The sequence below is a fragment of the Diceros bicornis genome, chromosome 19, assembly GCF_020826845.1.
Source record: "Diceros bicornis minor isolate mBicDic1 chromosome 19, mDicBic1.mat.cur, whole genome shotgun sequence".
NCBI lineage: Eukaryota > Metazoa > Chordata > Mammalia > Perissodactyla > Rhinocerotidae > Diceros > Diceros bicornis.
In genome coordinates this window covers 31,965,306-31,985,988 of record NC_080758.1, presented here as the reverse complement: position 1 = coordinate 31,985,988, position 20,683 = coordinate 31,965,306, and the positions used below count along the sequence as shown (strand labels likewise).

The window sequence follows — 20,683 nt, the reverse complement described above, 5'->3', positions numbered from 1 at the left end:
TTTCTATCACTATATATTTACCCTTGTTTGGACGTTTCATATAAATGGTATCATACAATATTTAGTCTTTGCATCTGGCTGCTTATACGTAGCATGTTTTTGAGGTTCATCCATGTTGTAGAATATGTCGGTACTTCATTCCTTTTTATTGCCAAATAGTACTCCACTGTAATAATATATCACATTTGTTTATCCATTCACCAGTTGACAGACATGTGGACTGTTTCCACTTTTGCCTATTATGAATAATGCTACTATGAGCATTCACATACAATGCTCATACAGGCATATGTTTTCAGTTCTCTTGGGTATACACTGGGCCATATGATATAACTCGATGCTTAACTTTTTTGAGAAACCGACAAACTGTTTTCCAAAGTGGCTACACCATTTTACATTCCCACCAGCAACATATGAGGGTTCCAATTTCTCAAATGATGTTGAGCATCTTTTCACATGCTTATTGGCCATTCACATATCTTCTTTGGAGATATGTCTATTTAAATCCTTTACCCAGTTCTTAATTAAGTTGTCTTTTTATTGCTGAGTTTTAAAAGTTCTTTACGCATCCTGGACATTAGACTCTTATCAGATACATAATTTGTAAATATTTTCTCCCATTCTGTAGGTTGTCAACTCGCCTGATATATTCTTGACATTAATGGAAAAGCACAGATTTAAACATTTTAATTAAACTACTAGTAGATTAGAAATAGAGTTGTAGATTCTCTAAAATCTTAGGAAAAAAGGGAACACAGAAAATTTATTCCAGTTTGGCAGATAAAAAACTGGTTTCTCATTTTATTTTGTATTTCCCTATTTTCTCTACTTCTTATTCTGAGAATGACTTCTTTACACCCTTTGCCTACTTTTTCTGTTGGGTTGACAGTTAGCTTTTTTTCTGGAGCGTGGAGGTTTACATACTCTGGATGATAATCATTTGTTACATACGCTGCAAATATTTTCTCCCAGTCTGTCTCATGCCTTTTATCTTTGTTAATAGTGGTCTTTCCCTTACAGAAGTCCTCACAAGGAGCTCTGTTGTCACTGGCAGTATCTGACAGGCTTTTGGAGAAGTTCTTACCCACTAACCTCTTGGGAGTCTTTGCACCTGCCTAGCCTCTCCCAACTGTTCTGGAAGCCCACCAACACATTCTTGAGTATTTACAGAAAGTCTGAATCAAACGCCAATTTATCAGGGTTGGTTTCTTAGGGCAGCCTTCCCAGTAGGTCTAGGCCCAGGCTTTAGGCCAGATCATAGTCTATCCCTTCTTGAACCAACCAGTGGAGAAGGGAAGGAAAGGGAGAGAGGGAGAGGGAGGGAGGGAAGAGGGCAGGAGAGGGGAAAAGGGAGAGGGGGAGAGAGGGAAGGAGAGAGGGAGGCAAGCAGGTATGTAAGATGAATTTATCCTCTTGCCAAAAGAGAGTGATCTTTTTCCCCTCTCCCTTTTCTTAGAGCATTTCATTAAGAAAAACCTGCATTTATAAATCCTTCCTCTGTTCCTTTGATACGTAAATTTTTAAAAAACCTTTTGCCTTTTGTCAGCACTACAATCCAGGAATGTTTTTCTTAACGGCCTGGGAGCCATCTCTTTGAAATGTAAACATCAAGGAAGACAGCACCCCATCTCCTTGTCATTTTGGGAATTTAGCCTAAGTGCATTGTGCCAAGCTATAATAACCTGCTTGCCATAAAGATAAAAGAAGTTTTATTTTTTCTTTGGATAAAGGCAATTAACTAACACAAGTGGCCACCCCAATTACCAGGTGAATTTAGGATGAATTATGAATGAATGTATAGCAAATGGTGCTGTCAAATTCTCTCACATGAGGAGAAGTGATTGTTCATCTTGATAACATGGATATAATGGATTGTATACGCTTGGCTATTTACAAGGGTGAGATGTCTCTCTGTCTTTGCAATCTCATTAGTGGACTGTCTGTAATGTGTACCACAGTCTGATTTAACGCTTATTCAATAATGAAACTATTTTCCTTCGTTCTTTCCTGTATTTGTGGATAGGAACTTCTGGGTTGGCAGATTTTATTTTTAATTTTTCCCTCAACCATTGCCATGATGTATTTTTAAGTAAAAAGCAAACTGTAGAACAATATATATCATATACATAGTATTTTTTATTTTTAAAAATATACATTGGTATTTCTGGAGGTACTGTCACCAATTAATTGCCCCAAGTAACTTAAAGGAGGTTTCAGAAGCACTTAATTGTTTCTCCAAATTGTTTTTTTAGTTATGTTAAGAGACACAACCACCAACCACCCTGAATCGGTCCAAATCCCACCACAAGAGATGACCTTTGCTTCATTTTAATGTTAAGATCTCCACCCCAGGAGGAGTTTAGGCCTTATTACCATAACATCTGATGTATGTGGAAGCATGTTTTCCAATTAAGCCCACGCAAATACCCACCTCTCCCTTTTGAATATTCATTCCCCATCTAAAATAAAAGACCCCTGCTTTCCCTTGCTCAGGTGCCACAGCTTTGGAAACGATTCCCTATGGCCTCTATTTGCTGCAAATAAATCTTACTTTGTGTGACAACTACTTCTGGTGAAGGCTTTGATGTCAACTCACCAAGAAGCAGACCCACTTTGGTTCGGTAACAGTATCTATATCAAATTGTTATAAGTTTTTACCTCTATGAAGAACTGGAGATGAGAAGAGAAATTCCAGTTTTAATTTTATATACATCTGTAATATTTAATTTTTTATAATGAAAACATTTCATTACTTTTGTAATGAAAGTTAGCAAAACAACTCACTTGAAGTTCTCAGGGCCTGGTTCTCATGTGAAACTATTTCTCCTAAAAATGATCTCTTGTATTTTTTTCTTAAAGGAAATCCATATAAATAACATAGCTTTCAAGGATTTATTGTTCGTAAATAGGGAGTGAAACACTTGATTTTGGATACACAAGGCATCTTACCTGGACAGTGAATGAAAGACCAGTTGTATCTGCTGTCCTCCAGACACATGCTGGAATTGAGAAGGGGCTGCAGATAGGAATTTCCTGTAGGGGCCTGTGAAGGCATCTTCACTGGTCCTTTATAGGAGCCCTCTAGGCATTTTCCTTTGCCAGTATTGCTGGGATCAGTACACCAACCACAGCCTGGTTGCTCCAAGCAATGACTACAGGTACAGTAGCCTGAACAATTTTCAGCTGTAAAAAAACACAAGTTGCAATCCATTATCACATGTAGATGTGAATTCATTGTATTTAAATTACCTTTTTGTTTAAAAGACTATTCAAGCACTGTGAGTCAAAATTCCTATTCTATTGTGATTGATTAAATGGGATAATAAAATTTAAGAGCCCAATATCTTGCCCAACATGTAAGAGGGACTCCTCTCCTCCTCTCTCAATCCCAGGATGTTAGAGGCAGAAGGGATCTTAGAGGTCATCACTGGAAAGCACTTACTTTATGAATTAGGAGATTAAGATGTGGAGACATTACACGGATTGAGCAATGTGACACTGAAGTTGGGCAAGTTATTTCTGTACTCTGTGATCTATCCTACACTTATTTACTTGTGTCACTGTGCTTGATTCTGTATGAAGGTTCCCATCAGGCAATCTCTGGACAGACCTGAGCAGAAGGTCAAGTCCAGTCTTGTCCCTAAAACGTTCAGAGGCTGACAGAACTGCCCCAGAGCAGGAGTTGTCACCCATACACAGGGTACTTATGAGTGCCCAGAGCTCACTTTTCACTTACGGGGGCAGCTGCTCATGGTATACCACTCCATACACTGGCCAAAAGGGAAGGAGGCCACGTAGGCATTGGAGTCCACACACTGCTTCATGTTGCTGCACCACATGCACTCGGAGCTGCCACTGGTACACTCTCCACACGCCGTCCGCAAGGCACAGGGCGTCCGGCACTGCTTAGCACTGTGGTTCGCTGTGAAGTAAACCCAAGAGAGACACTTAGAGCTTCCACCATGTTGGCTAAGGTCAAAGGCTTTTCAGCGTGGGTTGTGACCCACCAGTGTATTATAAAATCAACTCAGTGGGCTACACTAAAGGAAGGAGAAGACAGGAAACATTAGAGTCACCACATACTGTTTAGTCAAGTATACCTATATACTTGGGGAAAAGAACTGTTTTTCTTTTCAACGAGCATTAAGGACACACAGGAGAGAACAAGCTAATCTTTCCATAAAAGTAGGGATTCTAAAGCTCCTTACAATATACGGGACCCAGGATGAACTTCAGGGCTTTACAACTCACCTGAATATGCAAAATCATATCTTTGTATATTTGGGGGGATTCATTAAATATATCATTCATTAAATACATCAGAGCATTCAGGATCCAAAATGGCTAAAAAGCTCCCCTACAGGAAGTTTAGAGATTGTATTTGACAGTTACTCCTACAGTGCTATGAACTCTCTCCTACACCTCCATATTCCTCAGACAAATTACAGTACCTTCCTAAACTAAGACATGAGTTCCGGGGAGTCCAGCCTCCCCAAAAGCGGCCACATAATTACACCTATTGCTTGTGAGTCTCTCTGCAGGAGGAAGATGCTTGTCTTGGGCTTTCCCGCATGATGCTGCCCCTGTGCCTGCCTTTACAAAGCCTAAATGGAGCCCAGAGGAGAGATTCAAACCTGCGAAGCTACTCAGTGTTTGTTCCTTCGGTACTCTCCCACAGCTCTGGTGTGCTTCAGGTTTGCTGTTTCTGTTTCCTGTCACAGAACTGCTCACATGCTTTTTCTCCCCACCGACACCATCTTTCTGTCCACTGTCCCTGCAGTGACCTGCTTGCTTTTCTAATTTGTGCTTTTATTTGTATTTTTTGTTCTTTCTTCCATAGTATTTCTCTGCCAACACCAAGAAATTTGCCTTTCAGGGCAATTCTCAATACTTCTTGTGGTCAACAAACTAATCAATCGGATTGTTAATTAGAATATTTGGTTCTCTGAGTAGTGTTAGTTGTTTCTGGTTTTGCTTATGCTCATAGTATTCAGAGTCAGAGACTCTTTCCTTCTGCTGTTAAAATTCTGGGTTATACTCTGCTTTGTATGCTTGAAATCAATACTCCATCTATTTTTCATGAATATTTCACATATCTCAATACTTAAGTATGCCTCCTACGGCTTCTCTTTCAATGAACTTCCAATAACGCATAATTCACCTGTATACTTACCAGGCCTTTCACAGACACTACCATTGAGTGGGTTGATGCAGGTTGCAGCCTTCAAACCCCGAGTACTGGGTTCTGACAAGATTCCACAGAATCCAGCATCACTGGGCTCAGACGGCATCCACTGTAGCAAACTATTTGTAAATGGGGACATATCTTCCCAACACCAGTAGGACACATTGATCTTCCGAAGGCCAACCCAGGGGGTTAAGGTAAGCTTGGACTACAGGCAAAACAGACACAGCTACGAATATAATCAATGTCTTGACCAAAACAGGCTTCTAGATAAAAACCACTAAGTTACATTTACCCCACAAATACAGGAAAACCTCCCTATTCCCTCGCCATGGCAGACCAGGATAGATCATCATTTTTATATTACATTATCATGCCTGACACTTCAATATGGCCACTTTACAAAGGACAAAAATATAGCTCAGAGAAGATGATATATCAAAATTTTCACAAAGATTAATAGCAAAGCAATAATCAGTTCCTAAATTTCTACATCCTATGACAAATGCTATGAAGAAATAGCCACCCCTCAATTTGGTTTAAATGTTTATTCATACATGAAATCATCTTACCAATATTTACAAAATATTGGTTATGTACCTATGCCTCAGATCATTAACTAAATAAGCTTGTTTTGGGGCCCCAGCCAGTTCAGATGATTGAAGAGTCTCACCTTCAGCTGGTGTGTATTGTTTGCACTGAATTTTACAGGGAATAATAGGACAGTGAACCTTTGGGAGAGTCTCTGTCTCCTGCTCTACTGCAATTTCCTTCTTGTTACAATTAAAAAAATTTTTTTAATCAAAGTACAGAGTTTAGTCCAGAAATGAAAGCTATTCCTAATTTTGGCAGTGACAAAACAAAATGTACAATGTATTTCCATTTTTGCGAGGAAAAAAATATATGTGCCTATTAAAAGATCTAAAAGAAATAAACACATCCAAAAGTACTTATTTTTAGTTGTAATGAGTGATATTTATTTTCTTACTTTTAATGTATTTTCTAAATTTCCTTTGAAATATGTATTTTTTTTAAGGAAAGAAAAAATTAATACCTTTTAAAAGTCCTTCAATAGCTTCGCTTTGCTTTCATAAAATAAAAAGCAATTAGCATTGTAGACAAAGCCTCTCAGGATTTGGCCTTGATCCCTCATGAGGCCCAGCTACAGCAATTCCCTTCCACCCAGCTTCCAGCCAGCCATGCAAACCTACTTGCAGCTCACCCCTCAGTCTCTGCATCTTGCATGTGTGAATACCAACGCACAAACAGCCCTTCCCTCTTCACCTTCCTAACTCACTCCTCCCCGTCTTCACGAGTTACCTCTTTCTGGCTGTCTATCAGCCAGTCTCTGCCCTAAAGACCAGGTTGCGTGCTTTCTTTTCTTTTTTTCCATACAAGTCTGGGCTCTAAGCCTACACTTACAGCTGTGGAAGCATATTACACTTTAGTTGTCTCTCATCTGTCAGTCTTATCACAAGGCTATGAATTCCTTTTCTATAAAGGTGGTCCCAGCAGATTAGACTACCCAGAACCTTCTAAAGCTAGAAAATCTGAGGAAGAGAGAAGAGGGACCAGAAGATATGCTATCTGTGGCCAACTGGGATAGATGAACCTTTCTAACCAGGTATTCTTTCAGAGACATGGAATTGGGAGTCAGTGGTAATGAGCAATGCTGTCAACCATCAGTTTTCTGAAGTAGTGACTATAGGTAAGATCAGCCAACAGCCAAGGACAGAACTGGAAGAGGCCCGTATTTGGGGGTAAGGAAAAGAGAAACAAACAACATGGGCAGTCTCCAAAGGAGACTACGAAATTGGAAAGCTTTCAAAATATAAAATATCAAATGTGGCCATAACCACAGGGGTAACCATATTTATACTGTATTACCAATGTTTGAGTGTCCATACCATACCGAAGTTACACTGGAAAAAAAAACTAATTGGAGAAAAGTAAAATATAGAGCACCTCCTACCAGTTGTAGAATGGCCTTCTAGGTGATATACAGAGGCCACATGTAGCCAGGACCCAGATCACACTTTCCACGTCCTCCTCTGCAAAAGGCTGCACCCGAGGAGGTGCTGCCCATTCCTCCTCCCTGCTTGATGAGAAGAACATTTCCCCCAAACTGCTCTGTACCAAAGCCAATGTTGTTGAAAGAGCTCTGTCCTGTGAGTATCTACTTAACTGAGGGTAGGACCACAGTTCTAGGACCTTGGACTGAAAGAGAACACAACGTGACTGGAATATCAACTACAAGCCGCCTGAGAGCACTGGGTGGACAGGAAGAGAACTTGGGGCCTTTCTGTGCTCAGAAACTCTTGATAAGAAGTTGACTTCTCCAGATGTTAGCTCAGGGCTCATCTTCCTCAACAAAAAAAGAGGAAGATTGGCAGAGATGTTAGCTCAGAGTGAATCTTCCTCACCAAAAAAAAACAAAAGAAAAAAAGAAAAGAAAATGCCTTCTCTTTTTGGGCTGGTCAGGCCTAAGAAAGACACAAATGGATATACATTTCTTAGGGTGATTAACATTAAATCATACTACACACCTTAATAAATACCTGAAATCTGAATGACTCAGGTGGCTTAATTCAACCTGGCTAATTAGTAGTGACACCCCCCCCTCCCAGCAGAACCTAGGAATAAAACAGGTATGAAATCATCTACTGATGTCACCAGGATATGTGCATATGTACACACATGTTACTATCCAATACACACGTAATTATTCATATATCTTATAATTCAACAGATATGACTAATAAAGTGTTAAAAATTTTAAGATAAGAAGGAAGGTATTAAAGGAAGAGAATTTGACAGTGAAGTTCCACGTCTACTACATTGCACATACTAGCATTCCTCCTCCTGCCAAATACATCACAGGTAAGCTGTATTCACGCCCTCAGTAGAAAAGTGGATACTAGAAACTTAAGTTCTGAGGATTTTAACTCACCATGCTGTGCGACGACTGCATTATTCGCAGCTGCTTAAGGACAAATTCTACCTTCTTCTGGGTTGTCAGAGAAGCCAAAAAGGCATTGTGGTTCCTACAGGACAATTTAGCATTGTCATAATTCTCCTTGGCAGTAGTAATTTTCAAACATGAGTTTCCAACCAAATGCCAGCCAGTGCCACAGATATTTTCTTTCATAAAGAGGGAAGAGAAAAAAAACAGTTTTAGAAATCACATAAAACTACTATATTACCAGTTTAAATTACAGAAAACCTAAATGGTTTTTGCAATTTGAATTCTAGGTACTTCATTAGGATGTGGTGAGGACATCAGACACATTACTAAGGACCAAATACGAAACACAAGAATTTAAAAAATGTTTATCAGTCATATTTCCTGGATCTCGAGATGCATATTCTGAGGTCAACCCCTCCTACATCTTAGAAAAAACACCTGTTTGGTGCCAGTGTTAGATTTATAAACCTCCTTTTGAAGAACAATTAGAAATAAGACTAAAATCCTACGTAAGGAGTAGAAAAATGAATATGCATATTGGAAGGGTAGGGTAGAAAACTGCAAGAACAGAAATGAGTTAGTGCATGAAAAAGTCTACAGTCTTCAAAAATTCCATTGTTTTCCTATCATCAAGTGGAAAGTAAAATCAAGTGCACAAAACATCCCAAAAGTGAGGTGGAAGGATCCTCTTTGGGAAAAAACCAAAGTGATACGGCTGCAGCACACAAGGCTAGCTTGTAGTTTGCCCTTGTGACTGCCCTGAGCCCACCTAAAGAGCTGCACATAAGCTAGGAATGCTTCCTGGAAGACAGTGAATGAGAGAAGCAACTTCACTAGAACAAAAGTACCCTGGCGACACCATCAACCATTGTTCATTAACAGTCAGTGAGATAAATGGAAGGTACGATGGGAAAGGGATCATTTAAGAGCAGATAATGACTTGCTCCTCAAAGTGTGGCATTAGTGCCACTGTTTGTTAAAATGTATATTCCTGGGCCCCACCTCAGATTTGTACGAGAACCTGCCTTCTAATAAGATTCTCAGGTGATCTGCTGTGCATTAAAGTTTGAGATAAAGAACTCAATGAGATAAAGAACAAGAAGCTCACTCATGCAAGCTGAATCAAGTACTTCCAAAGGACATTCAAAAGGGGCCTGGGAGAGCACAACTGCCCTGCACATGCCTTAGATGTTGCACAGAGCCACAGATGTCCCCCTTCCTGGACATCTGGTTGAGCAAATATATCACAGAGTTTCAGTCATAACTGGCTGGCCTCAGCCCCCAACACTGAACCTCAGAAGTGCCATAAATTGAAGTATTTGGGGCTGGAGATCACCCCATGAGGTACTGCTGACAGAAGCATCTCTCCTCTTCTTCTTGTCAGAAGGTGCTGACAACATAATCCCAGTGGTCCACAAGAAGTATTCTTCATAAAGTGCCTAGCAGACTGGCTGTTGAGACTGCTGCATTCTATTCCCAGGTTACCATAGCAGAGTGGGGTGGGGACAATGAAGCAGGCTCGATAATACAGAGCCACGCTGCCATTCGATTCTCCAAAGCAGCAGACGATGTTTCCCTTTATTTTTTTTTATTTATTTTTTTTGGTGAGGAAGATTAGCCCTGAGTAACATCCGATGGCAATCTGCCTCTTTTTGCTGAGGAAGATTGGCTGTGGGCTAACATACACGTCCATCTTCCTCTACTTTATATGGCACGCCACCACAGCGTGGCTTGACAAGCGGTGCGTCAGTGCGCACCCAGGATCCGAACCTGTGAACCCCAGGCCGCCGCAGTGGAGCGTCTGCACTTAACCGCTATGCCACTGGGCTGGCCTACTTCACTTTATTTTAAAGGACAGTAGGAGTATTTAAGAATCGTGTTTTTGTTTTTAAAAATAACAACCACATGGTTGGCCCCGTGGCTTAGCGGTTAAGTGTGAGCGCTCCGCTGCTTGCGGCCCATGTTCGGATCCCGGGCGTGCACCAACGCACCGCTTCTCCGGCCATGCTGAGGCCGCGTCCCACATACAGCAACTAAAAGCATGTGCAACTATGACATACAACTATCTACTGGGGCTTTGGGGAAAAATAAAACGAGGAGGATTGGCAATAGATGTTAGCTCAGGGCTGGTCTTCCTCAGCAAAAAGAGGAGGATTAGCACAGATATTAGCTCAGGGCTGATCTTCCTCACAAAATAAATAAATAAATAAATAATAAAAATAAAAATAACAACCATAATAGTGGTATGGGGAATGAATGGATAAAATGAGTTTGTTCCCTCTGCTGGGTTCAATCCAGGCTGCACAGTATTGGGGATGTGTGTGTGAAGTCTTTGGATTCACAAATATCAGAGGTCCTCGAAAAGCCTACCGGGCAGGGCGATGCACTCCTGATTCCGGGGCTCCCACTGGCAGTTCTGGTCCAAGGCACAGCTCCTGCAGCTGGTCTTCTTGTTACAGTAGTACATGGGGTTATCCTTGGGGCAATTCTCATATCTGGAAATGGAGATCTAGAACACAATGGACAAAAGCTTTTCTCTCATATCCACAGAGAGAACTTACAGTGAGGACAAATGGGGTACTAAGAACAACAAAATCTAATTGAGGAAAAAAAACTGCAAATAGATAAATAAGATGCAGATGAAACAGCACTGCAGTGGAAACACTGTAGTGAAATGTTCTGTTCAAGGACATGCCTTTACGCGGCAAAGAAGCAGTGCACTCTTAAACACCATGCTTCAATCCGCTCATCTGTAAAATGGGGATGTTGAACTTGCTGCTTTTCAAATGCCTGCCAGTCTAAAAGTTTTATATTTTATGGACTGCTTTACAGACTGTTTTATAAACTGTCAAAAACTATAAAAGCTGAGTCATCATATCTTTTTTTGCCTTATAATCTAAAGAAAAATCATAAATGGTGAGCATAAGTTATGCTAAGCCAAGATATAACATACAACAAGGAGATTTTGCAAAGTCTATTATTTCCACAGTTCAGTATAGCTGCTACACACCTGACGCACTGTCTCGAGTTCTAACTTGCTCCCCAAACCTTGCACAGGTAGAGTGAGTTCATCATTACAAACCTCACACCAAGGATCTAGTAGCACTTAGCCACAGCCATGCCTATGGACTGGGGAATAACAGCCCTGCCTTCTTCTACAACACCACACGTCAATCCTTGTGGCTAGCAAGACCTTTGGAATTAGGATGTATAGAGCATCCCTTCCTAAAAGAAAACCTGAGAAATAATAAAATCCAAATCTACAGTAAAGGTTTGAAAAATAATTCTGGACCAGTATTTACACCATACACACTATAATCCACACCTAACCCCATTCAGGATTTTTCCATCCTCTGAAATCCTTGAGAAACGGCCCCTGACCTGGCTTTCTGTGCAGCTGTGGTTCATAGCGACACAATGGTCGTTGCACCAGTGGCAGTCGTTGGTGTTGGCCGTGCAGCTGTAACAATCTGTGTGCTGGTCACATCTGTCATGGTCAAGAGCTATGAAGAGAAGAAAAACTCATCAACTGTGACAGCTGCTCCTCAGACAAGTCACAGGACATTATAGCTGCTATTGAGCACAATCTGAGACGGAGGTAAAAAAAAAAAAAAAGTGTAACAATGGTTGGGAAGTAAAACGAGGAGTGAAACTGGAGGGAAAATATATCAGCATGTTCAGGTTAAAATAGTATTTAGAAGGGGCCGGCCCAGTGGCGCAAGCGGTTGGGTGCGCGCGCTCCGCTGCGGCGGCCCGGGGTTCCCTGGTTCGGAACCCCGGGCGCGCACCGACGCACTGCTTGGCAAGCCATGCTGTGGCGGCGTCCCATATAAAGTGGAGGAAGATGGGCACAGATGTTAGCCCAGGGCCGTCTTCCTCAGCAAAAAAAGAGGAGGATTGGCGGATGTTAGCACAGGGCTGATCTCCTCACAAAAAAAAAAAAAAAAAAAATAGTATTTAGAAATAAGTAAAGAACCTAAAGAAACATTATTTTGTACCCCCTCAACAAAAGTATATAGAAAGTAAAAAACAAAGATAGGTTAATGTAATTCAACAACGAGATATAATGGAAGTAGGTCTGGTTCTCTGAATACTTTTCTTCCCAAGAAAAGATCAACTACCAATACAATGAACACCAAGAGGTAACCTGGAGCCAAAAAAAGGAATGTAGGAGACCAAGCCACTCCTCCCAGTTATAAATGCAAGGCTAATCTGAGTACAAGACGTAAGTAGCACCACAGAATCTCAAAGGAGGCACTAGGCTGAGCTGCATTTTGTACACATACATGTAAATCCTAGAGTGCAAGTTTGAGAACTTCTGGGTTCCTACAGACCTACTGCATCTCCTATTGACCCTAGACATGCCAAAGTCAACAACAAAAGAGAAGGTGCACAACCATGTTGCCTCATCTGTTGAACCACCTGTGGACATGGCAAATGGTGGAATCCATGGACAAGAAAAGGTGGGGCCCACCCTCACAAAGACCCCAGCAGCCTGCTCCTTAGGTTGCTCTTCTTGCCCTGGTCATTACCCCTAGGGCTGGGCCCACACAGAAAGCAGAGTGAACCAGGGAAGTGACGTTTGAGATGAGTTCACAGCAAATGGGTTCACACAGAACCACCTAAGGTAATTAAATATTATTTCCTATAAACTTGCACATTTAATTTGAACTTTTATAATTTTTTTTCATTTATTTATTTATTTTTCCCCCCAAAGCCCCAGCAGATAGTTGTATGTCATAGTTGCACATCCTTCCAGTTGCTGTATGTGGGACGCAGCCTCAGCATGGCCAGAGAAGCGGTGTGTCCGCACGCACCCGGGATCCAAACCCAGGCCACCAGCAGCAGAGCTCGCGCACTTAACCGCTAAGCCACGGGGCCGGCCCTGAACTTTTAAAATTTGGTTAAAAAATAACTATTTCACTGATTTTATCCCTTTTAGGAGACAGTGACTAACCGTACCAGGTCATCTTTGTTCTCTAGCATTTACTGGCCCACCAATGAACCTGGAAGTTGCCTGGGTATTCTTACTGAGGATTTATGTTCAGCTTACTTTGGACCGTTCCAGGAGAGTGAAAGCTGCCTCTATCCACCATAACTCTCACGGTAACTGCTACACCAAGCCTAATAGTTAAGAAATTCAGTCAACATCTTTTAAACTAATTGAAGTAAACAAATGTTTTGCAGAGACAGTTTTCTAACTCTTAAAAGACTGTCTCAAATATTACTTCACTGAATTACACTGTGCTATGTGTCAGACCAAAGGGTAATAAGCTAAGCAGGCAAGATGAAGAAAGCCTGGAAAACATAAGGGGTGGTTCTATAGCATGGATCACTTCTCATCCTCAGCAACTGTCTGTCTTGCCATCACTGCCGTGCCCAAGTAGACAAGCTAGAAAAGAATACTTTGCAAACACAGCAACTCTACCTCTATCCACTAGAACAATCTACACCAACATAGCTTTTCTGAGTTGGTCCTCTTAATCTCATCCTTAAGGTCAGAACTGCATAATCCAATATGGTAGCCACTAGCCACATGTAGTGTTTTATTTAAATTAATTAAAATTAAAAATTCAGTCACACCAATCTCATTTCAAGTGTCTGACACCACGTGTGGCTAGTAGCTACCACACTGGGACAGTGCAGATATAGAACATTTGCATCATCACAAAAAAAGGTCATTGGATTGCACTGCCTCAGACCCACTGCAGCCAGGTTCTGGAGTTGGTATCCAAAGTCTACACAATGCCAAAGGGGTTTTGTCTCCATCATTTGCAGATAGCTTCTAGGAGCCACATGGCATATTCCCATCCACTGTAAAGATGTTTACAAACCAATTTTCAAATACCCATAAAGACTTTGCATAAGTTATTACTGAATAATTCTGGATAATAAAATGAACATAAAAAGTGTACATATGCTAAGTACCTTCATAATTCAGATAAAATGAGATCTCAAATTAATTAAATTTTAAGAAGAGAAAAAACATACTTCTTTTGGAAAAACACTCTGATTTTAACTTTTCTTCTTGTGCTTCAGTTGCCAACTCCCAGGAGATACACTGAGACGACCCTGTGTCCCACACACACCGGATGCCAGGTCCTGCTGCTAGACAAGCAGCTTCACTCCGGTGTGCTTCACACCACTCTGAGGTGAATACGAGGATGTCACTGAGAAGGAGACTATTAAAACCACCAAATACATACATGGTGCTAAAAGAAAAAAAAAGGGAGAGAAGTAGTTTACTAAAAACTTAAACAAATACATGATATACTTTTTACAGTCTTCACATAAATCTTACATATCAAAAGTCCTATAAGAAATTATTTTCCAAGATCTCAAAAAACATTCTTCTACCCTTCCCTCCGAAATTCCAACCTTTCTTCCTGACCTGTGACTCCCCAGAATAGTTCCAATAATCCACTAACTTTTTACAGCTACTATATGAAAAGTTCTCATAATAACTTGGTGACTTTTAACCATGATTCCCTGGAATATTCTGGTGTCAGGGTAAGTTAATATCTTTCAAAATTAAACACATAATTCTACACCTACATATTTTTTTTTTATTTTTTGTTCACTGCAGTAACATTGGTTTATAACATTGTATAAATTTCAGGTGTACATCATTATACTTCTATTTCTGCATGGATTACTACATCTACATATTTTTAACACGTTTTTAAATATTAAAAATAAATATGTACAATTTTAAAAGCATATATTAAGCCTCCCTAATTAAAACTGTGTAATGAATACATAGACCAATAAGAAACAGATAAAAGTACACATGGAAATTTAGTACACAGTAAAAGTGGCATCTCAAACTAGTGGGGAAAAGATGGACTTCTCAGTAAGTGGTAGCATGATAACTAAATAAACACACGGAAAAAGATAAAATTGAATCCATTTCTCACTCTACACCAAGATAAATTCCAAACGGCCCAGAAAACAACCTGAAAAAAGAAAACCACACATGCAATAGAAGAAAGCATGGGTTAACTACCCTATCACCTGAGAGTAGAAGAAAAATCCCTATGACTCAAAATCCAGAAGGTAATTCAATTATATAAATCAAAAAGACTTTCTGCATAGAAAATAATGCTATAAGCAAAATGATACATTATAAAAAATTATTTACAAGTTATGTTGCAAGAAAAAGAATATCCGTAATATAGAGAGAGCTTCAGCCAGTTTGCAAGGTAAACATGCAAAACATCAAGCATACGAAAAGATAATTAACTTCAGTCATAAGAGAAAAGCAAATTAAAATTACACTGAGGTAGCATTTTCCACCTAAAAAGACAAAAGTAGAACAATATATGGACTGGTGAGGCTATGGAGAAACAAGCACTCTTATACACTGCTGCTGGGCATACAAAATGGTACAAGCCTACAGAGGGGAATCCGGCAATACCTAACAAAACTATGTATTTATCTTTTGAACCTGAAATCACATTTCTAGACGTCTACCACAAAGATATAACAGCAAAAATACAAAAAGAAGTGTACATGAGGCTATTCACTAAAGCATTAATGATAAGAGCAAAGACTCAAACAACCCAAAATGTCCATCAATTGGGGATGTGATAAATAAACTATGCTACAACCACACAATAAAACAGTACGTAGATGTAAAAAGGAATGAGGAAGATTTCTACATACTGCTATGGAGTGATCTCCAGGATATACTGTTAAGTGAAAAAAAAACAAAATGCAGAGAAAAGTATATAGAGTATGCAACCATTTATCTACTGAGGGAAGAAGGAGCTCAAAAACACACACACACAAATTCATTTTTTCATTTTAACAACAAATACAACAACAAAGTTTCTCTTTAACTTGTCTTGTTAAAAGGTCTAGAAACAATGACCAACCCAGCAGCAATGAACATGACTAGTACTTAGACTGTGGTATCTAAAAACCATTCTCTCCCCCACCCCTCAAAAAAACTAAGACTCTTTAGAGAAAAATCTAATTTCATGTCTGTGACAAGAAATGTTCATGATGGGCGTGGAAGACCTTGTCATGCCAGAAAGAAAGGAAGACTAGGGTAGTATCAAAAAGACTCAAGAGCTAACATGAAGAGGTGCTCGCTGGCCAAAACTGGGAAATGTTCGAAATTTAATAAGAATAAAAACTATAATAAATTGAAACATATCAAATATTTTTTTTTATTTTTTTTATTGATGTTTTAATGGTTTCTAACATTGTGAAATTTTGGGTTGTACATTTTTGTTTGTCCATCACCACATATATGACTCCTTTCACCCCTTGTGCCCACCCCCCACCCCCACTGCCCTGGTAACCACAGTCCAGTTTTCTCTGTCCATGTGTTGGTTTATATTCCACATATGAGTGAGATCATACAGTGTTTGTCTTTCTCTTTCTGGCTTATTTCACTTAACATAATATGCTCCAGGCCCATCCATGTTGTTGCAAATGGGACGATTTTGTCTTTTTTTATGGCTGAGTAGTATTCCATTGTATATATATACCACATTTTCTTAATCCAATCGTCAGTCGAGGGACACTTAGGTTGCTTCCACTTCTTGGCTATGGTGAATAATGCTGCAATGAACATAGGGGTGCATAAGCCTCTTTGGATTGTTGATTTCAGGTGCGTTGGATAGATTCCCAGTAGTGGGATGGCTGGGTCATAGGGCATCTCTATTTTTAATTCTTTGAGGAATCTCCATACTGTTTTCCATAGAGGCTGCACCAGTTTGTATTCCCACCAGCTGTGTATGAGGGTTCCTGTTTCTCCACATCCTCTCCAACATTTGTTGTTTTTTGTCTTGGTGATTATAGCCATTCTACCAGGCGTGAGGGGGTATCTTAGTGTTGTTTTGATTTGCATTTCCCTGATGATTAGTGATGTTGAGCATCTTTTCATGTGCCTATTGGCCATCTGTATATCTTCCTTGGAGAAGTGTCTGTTCATTTCCTCTGCCCATTTTTTGATCAGGTTGTTTGTTTTTTTGTTGTTCAATTGTGTGAGTTCTTTATATATTATGGAGATCAACCCCTTGTTAGATGTATGTTTTGCAAATATTATCTCCCAGCTGGTTGGTTGTCTGTTCATCTTGATTCTGGTTTCATTTGTCTTATAAAAGCTCTTTAATCTGATAAAGTCCCACTTGTTTATTTTTTCTTTAGTTTCCCTAGTCTGGGTAAGCATGTCATCCGAAAAGATTCCTTTAAAACCAATGTCAAATAGTGTGTTGCCTATATTTTCTTCTATGAGTTTTATAGTTTCAGGTCTCACCTTCAGGTCTTTGATCCATTTTGAGTTAATTTTTGTGAATGGCGATAGCACATGGTCCACTTTCATTCTTTTGCATGTGGCTGTCCAGTTTTCCCAACACCATTTATTGAAGAGACTTTCCTTTCTCCATTGCATGTTCTTAGCACCGTTGTCAAAAATTAGCTGTCCGTATATGTGTGGTTTTATTTCTGGGCTTTCAATTCTGTTCCATTGATCTGTGTGTCTGTTTTTGTACCAGTACCATGCTGTTTTGATTACTATTGCTTTGTAGTATGTTTTGAAGTCAGGGATTGTGATGCCTCCTGCTTTGTTCTTTTTCTTTAGGATTTCTTTAGCTATTCGGGGTCTTTTGTTGCCCCATATAAATTTTAGTATTCTTTTTTCTATTTCTGTGAAGAATGTCATTGGGATTCTGATTGGGATTGCATTGAATCTGTAGATTGCTTTAGGTAATATAGACATTTTAACTATGTTTATTCTTCCAATCCACGTGCATGGGATATCTTTCCATTTCTTTATGTCATCGTGGATTTCCCTCAATAATGTCTTGTAGTTCTCATTGTATAGGTCCTTCACCTCCTTGGTAAGATTTATTCCTAGGTATTTTATTCTTTTTGATGCAATTGTAAACGGTATTATCTTTTTGAGCTCTCTTTCTGTTCGTTCATTATTAGCATATAGAAATGCAACTGATTTTTGTAGATTGATTTTGTACCCTGCAACTTTGCTGTAGTTGTTGATTGTTTCTAATAGTTTTCCAACAGATTCTTTAGGGTTTTCTATATATACAATCATGTCATCTGCAAATAGTGAGAGTTTCACTTCTTCGTTACCTATTTAGATTCCTTTTATTCCTTTTTCTTGCCTAATTGCTCTGGCCAAAACCTCCAGTACTATGTTGAACAGGAGTGGTGAGAGTGGGCAGCCCTGCCTCGTTCCTGTTCTCAGAGGAATGGCTTTCAGTCTTTCCCTGTTGAGTATGATGTTAGCTGTGGGTTTGTCATATATGGCCTTTATTATGTTGAGGTACTTTCCTTCTATTCCCATTTTATTGAGAGTTTTTATCATAAATGGATGTTGTATCTTGTCAAATGCCTTCTCTGCGTCTATTGAGATGATCATGTGGTTTTTATTCTTTGTTTTGTTGATGTGATGTATCACGTTGATTGATTTGCGGATGTTGAACCATCCCTGCGTCTCTGGTATAAATCCCACTTGATCATGGTGTATGATCTTTTTAATATATTGTTGTATTCGGTTTGCCAATATTTTGTTGAGGATTTTTGCATCAAGAAACATATCAAATATTTTTAAATGCATGAGTTCATAATGATACATGCCCTCTCTCCCCAAAAAGAAACCTTATTCGTCATCTTTGGAGAATGCTAAAATATCAGTCAATGATTTGAAAATTGATAAAGGGAAAGAATCAACCCTACGAACTGATCTTGCCAAAATACGTATTGAAGTGAATCTGACCGAGCTAATTTATTTGTAGGAAGTGCAGGAGAGAGATCAATATGTTATTTGAAAGCATGGGGATGCAAAAATCAAAATCTGGACTTTAGGAAACTCTATAGGACAAATAATCCAGTTTCTTTAACAAATAAGGGAAAAAATGATGGATAAGGAGCCTATATATCAACATAAAACACATTTCAACCAATTATAATATATGGATCTTACTGGATCCTCATTTGAACAAACTAAATTTTTAAAAATTATGAGACAATTGGGAAATTTGAACATTGGACATTGAGTGATAGTAAGGAATTACTATTCACTTTTAAAAGTGTGATAACTGTATTGTAGTTGTGTTTTAAAAAGAGAGTCTTTATCTTTAAAAGATACCCAGTCAATCCTCATTATTTGCAGATTCCACATTTGTGAATAAGCCTACTTGTTAAAATTTATTTCTAACTCCAAAACCAATACTTGCAGCAGATTCACAGTAATTCGCAGACATGTGCATGTACAGAAAAATTTGACCTCAGCTGGGGATACACACGTGGATGCACGTTCCCAGCTGAGGTCACACAAGCGACGCTCTGCCTTCTTGTTTTAGTTCTCATATTATAAACAAGTGTCTATTTTATGGTTTATTTAGTGCCATGTTTTTCACATTTTTAGGCTTTATGTTGGTGATTTTGCTATTTAAAATGGCCCCTAAGCATAGTGCTGAAGTGCTGTCTAGTGCTGCTAAGCACAAGAAGCCTGCGATGTGCCTTACAGAGAAAACACATGCACTAGATAAGCTTTGTTCAAGCATGAGTTATGGTGCTGTTGGCTGTGAGCTCATTGCTAATAAGTTAACAATACACATTAAATAAGGTTCTTTAAACAGACACACATAAAACGAGGTTATGAATTGATTAGTTGATGAAAATGTGACCACAGGGTTGCAGGAACTTACCCTTGTATTTCCCCCTAGGAGCAATAATTCAATATTCTCTAATTCAGTGTTCATGGTGACTTTACAGAACACAGCTATTCCACAAATAATGAGAATCAACTGCATTCTGAAATATTTACTGATGAAATTATATGCCAGGGAACTGCTTCAAAGTAATCTAGAGTGAGTTAGGGTGGCCATTAGTTGATGACTGCTAAAGCTGAATGATGGGTACATGGGGTTTTATTACACTATTCTCTTCTGCATGTGTTTCAAATTTCCATAATAAAAACTTTTGACTTTTTTTGGAAAAAAAAAAAAACCCCACAGTACATGATTTATCTGCATTTTGCCTAAATCTCTTTTCTATTTCAAGGACTACATTAAATTTTGGGGCTAATATTACAAATGAGTCTATTATCACTTGCATATTAACATGTAATAATGAGTTTAATTTTGCTTATAGTCTAAGGGTGAAAAAAAATCTTAGTATGATCATTTATAGTATCTGTCTCTAAAAAGAACAAAATCCAAACCATCCGATCCATTTACTCATTCATCCAGAAATATATATTTAGTATGTACTATGTACAAAAAAATCTCTAGTCTCTGTCCCTTCAGGCTGGGGAGTCACCAAAACCTTAGCTTCATCTCTCAGCTGACTCAACTGGATGAGAAAACTCTCACAGGATGAAGTAGCTCAATTTATCTCTTTGAACTCTATTCATCTCTTAGTTTCCGACCAATAGTTCTTCATTATCTTGTTAGGTCCTTACTGTATACTTTTTAGTTGTCTTTCACTGGGAGACTTTGTTGGCTGGTGCCAGAAGTGAAAGTTCTCCTTGGGTCCAGTGCCAAGATTTTCAGCCTCAA

General features: G+C 39.2%; 1 protein-coding gene across 2 annotated transcripts in view; it reads right to left on the bottom strand.

Moving 5' to 3' along the window:
• ATRN (attractin) overlaps positions 1-20,683 on the bottom strand; it is a 167,528-nt gene that overhangs the window by 69,583 nt on the left and 77,262 nt on the right. For both annotated transcript variants that reach the window (XM_058563122.1, XM_058563123.1), the window contains exons 12-18: positions 14,142-14,362; positions 11,532-11,653; positions 10,521-10,659; positions 8,136-8,326; positions 5,174-5,393; positions 3,737-3,922; positions 2,950-3,183 (exon numbers count right to left, since the gene is read on the bottom strand). In XM_058563122.1, coding sequence (XP_058419105.1) covers positions 2,950-3,183; positions 3,737-3,922; positions 5,174-5,393; positions 8,136-8,326; positions 10,521-10,659; positions 11,532-11,653; positions 14,142-14,362 — 1,313 coding nt within the window. The remainder of the gene's footprint in view (positions 1-2,949; positions 3,184-3,736; positions 3,923-5,173; positions 5,394-8,135; positions 8,327-10,520; positions 10,660-11,531; positions 11,654-14,141; positions 14,363-20,683) is intronic.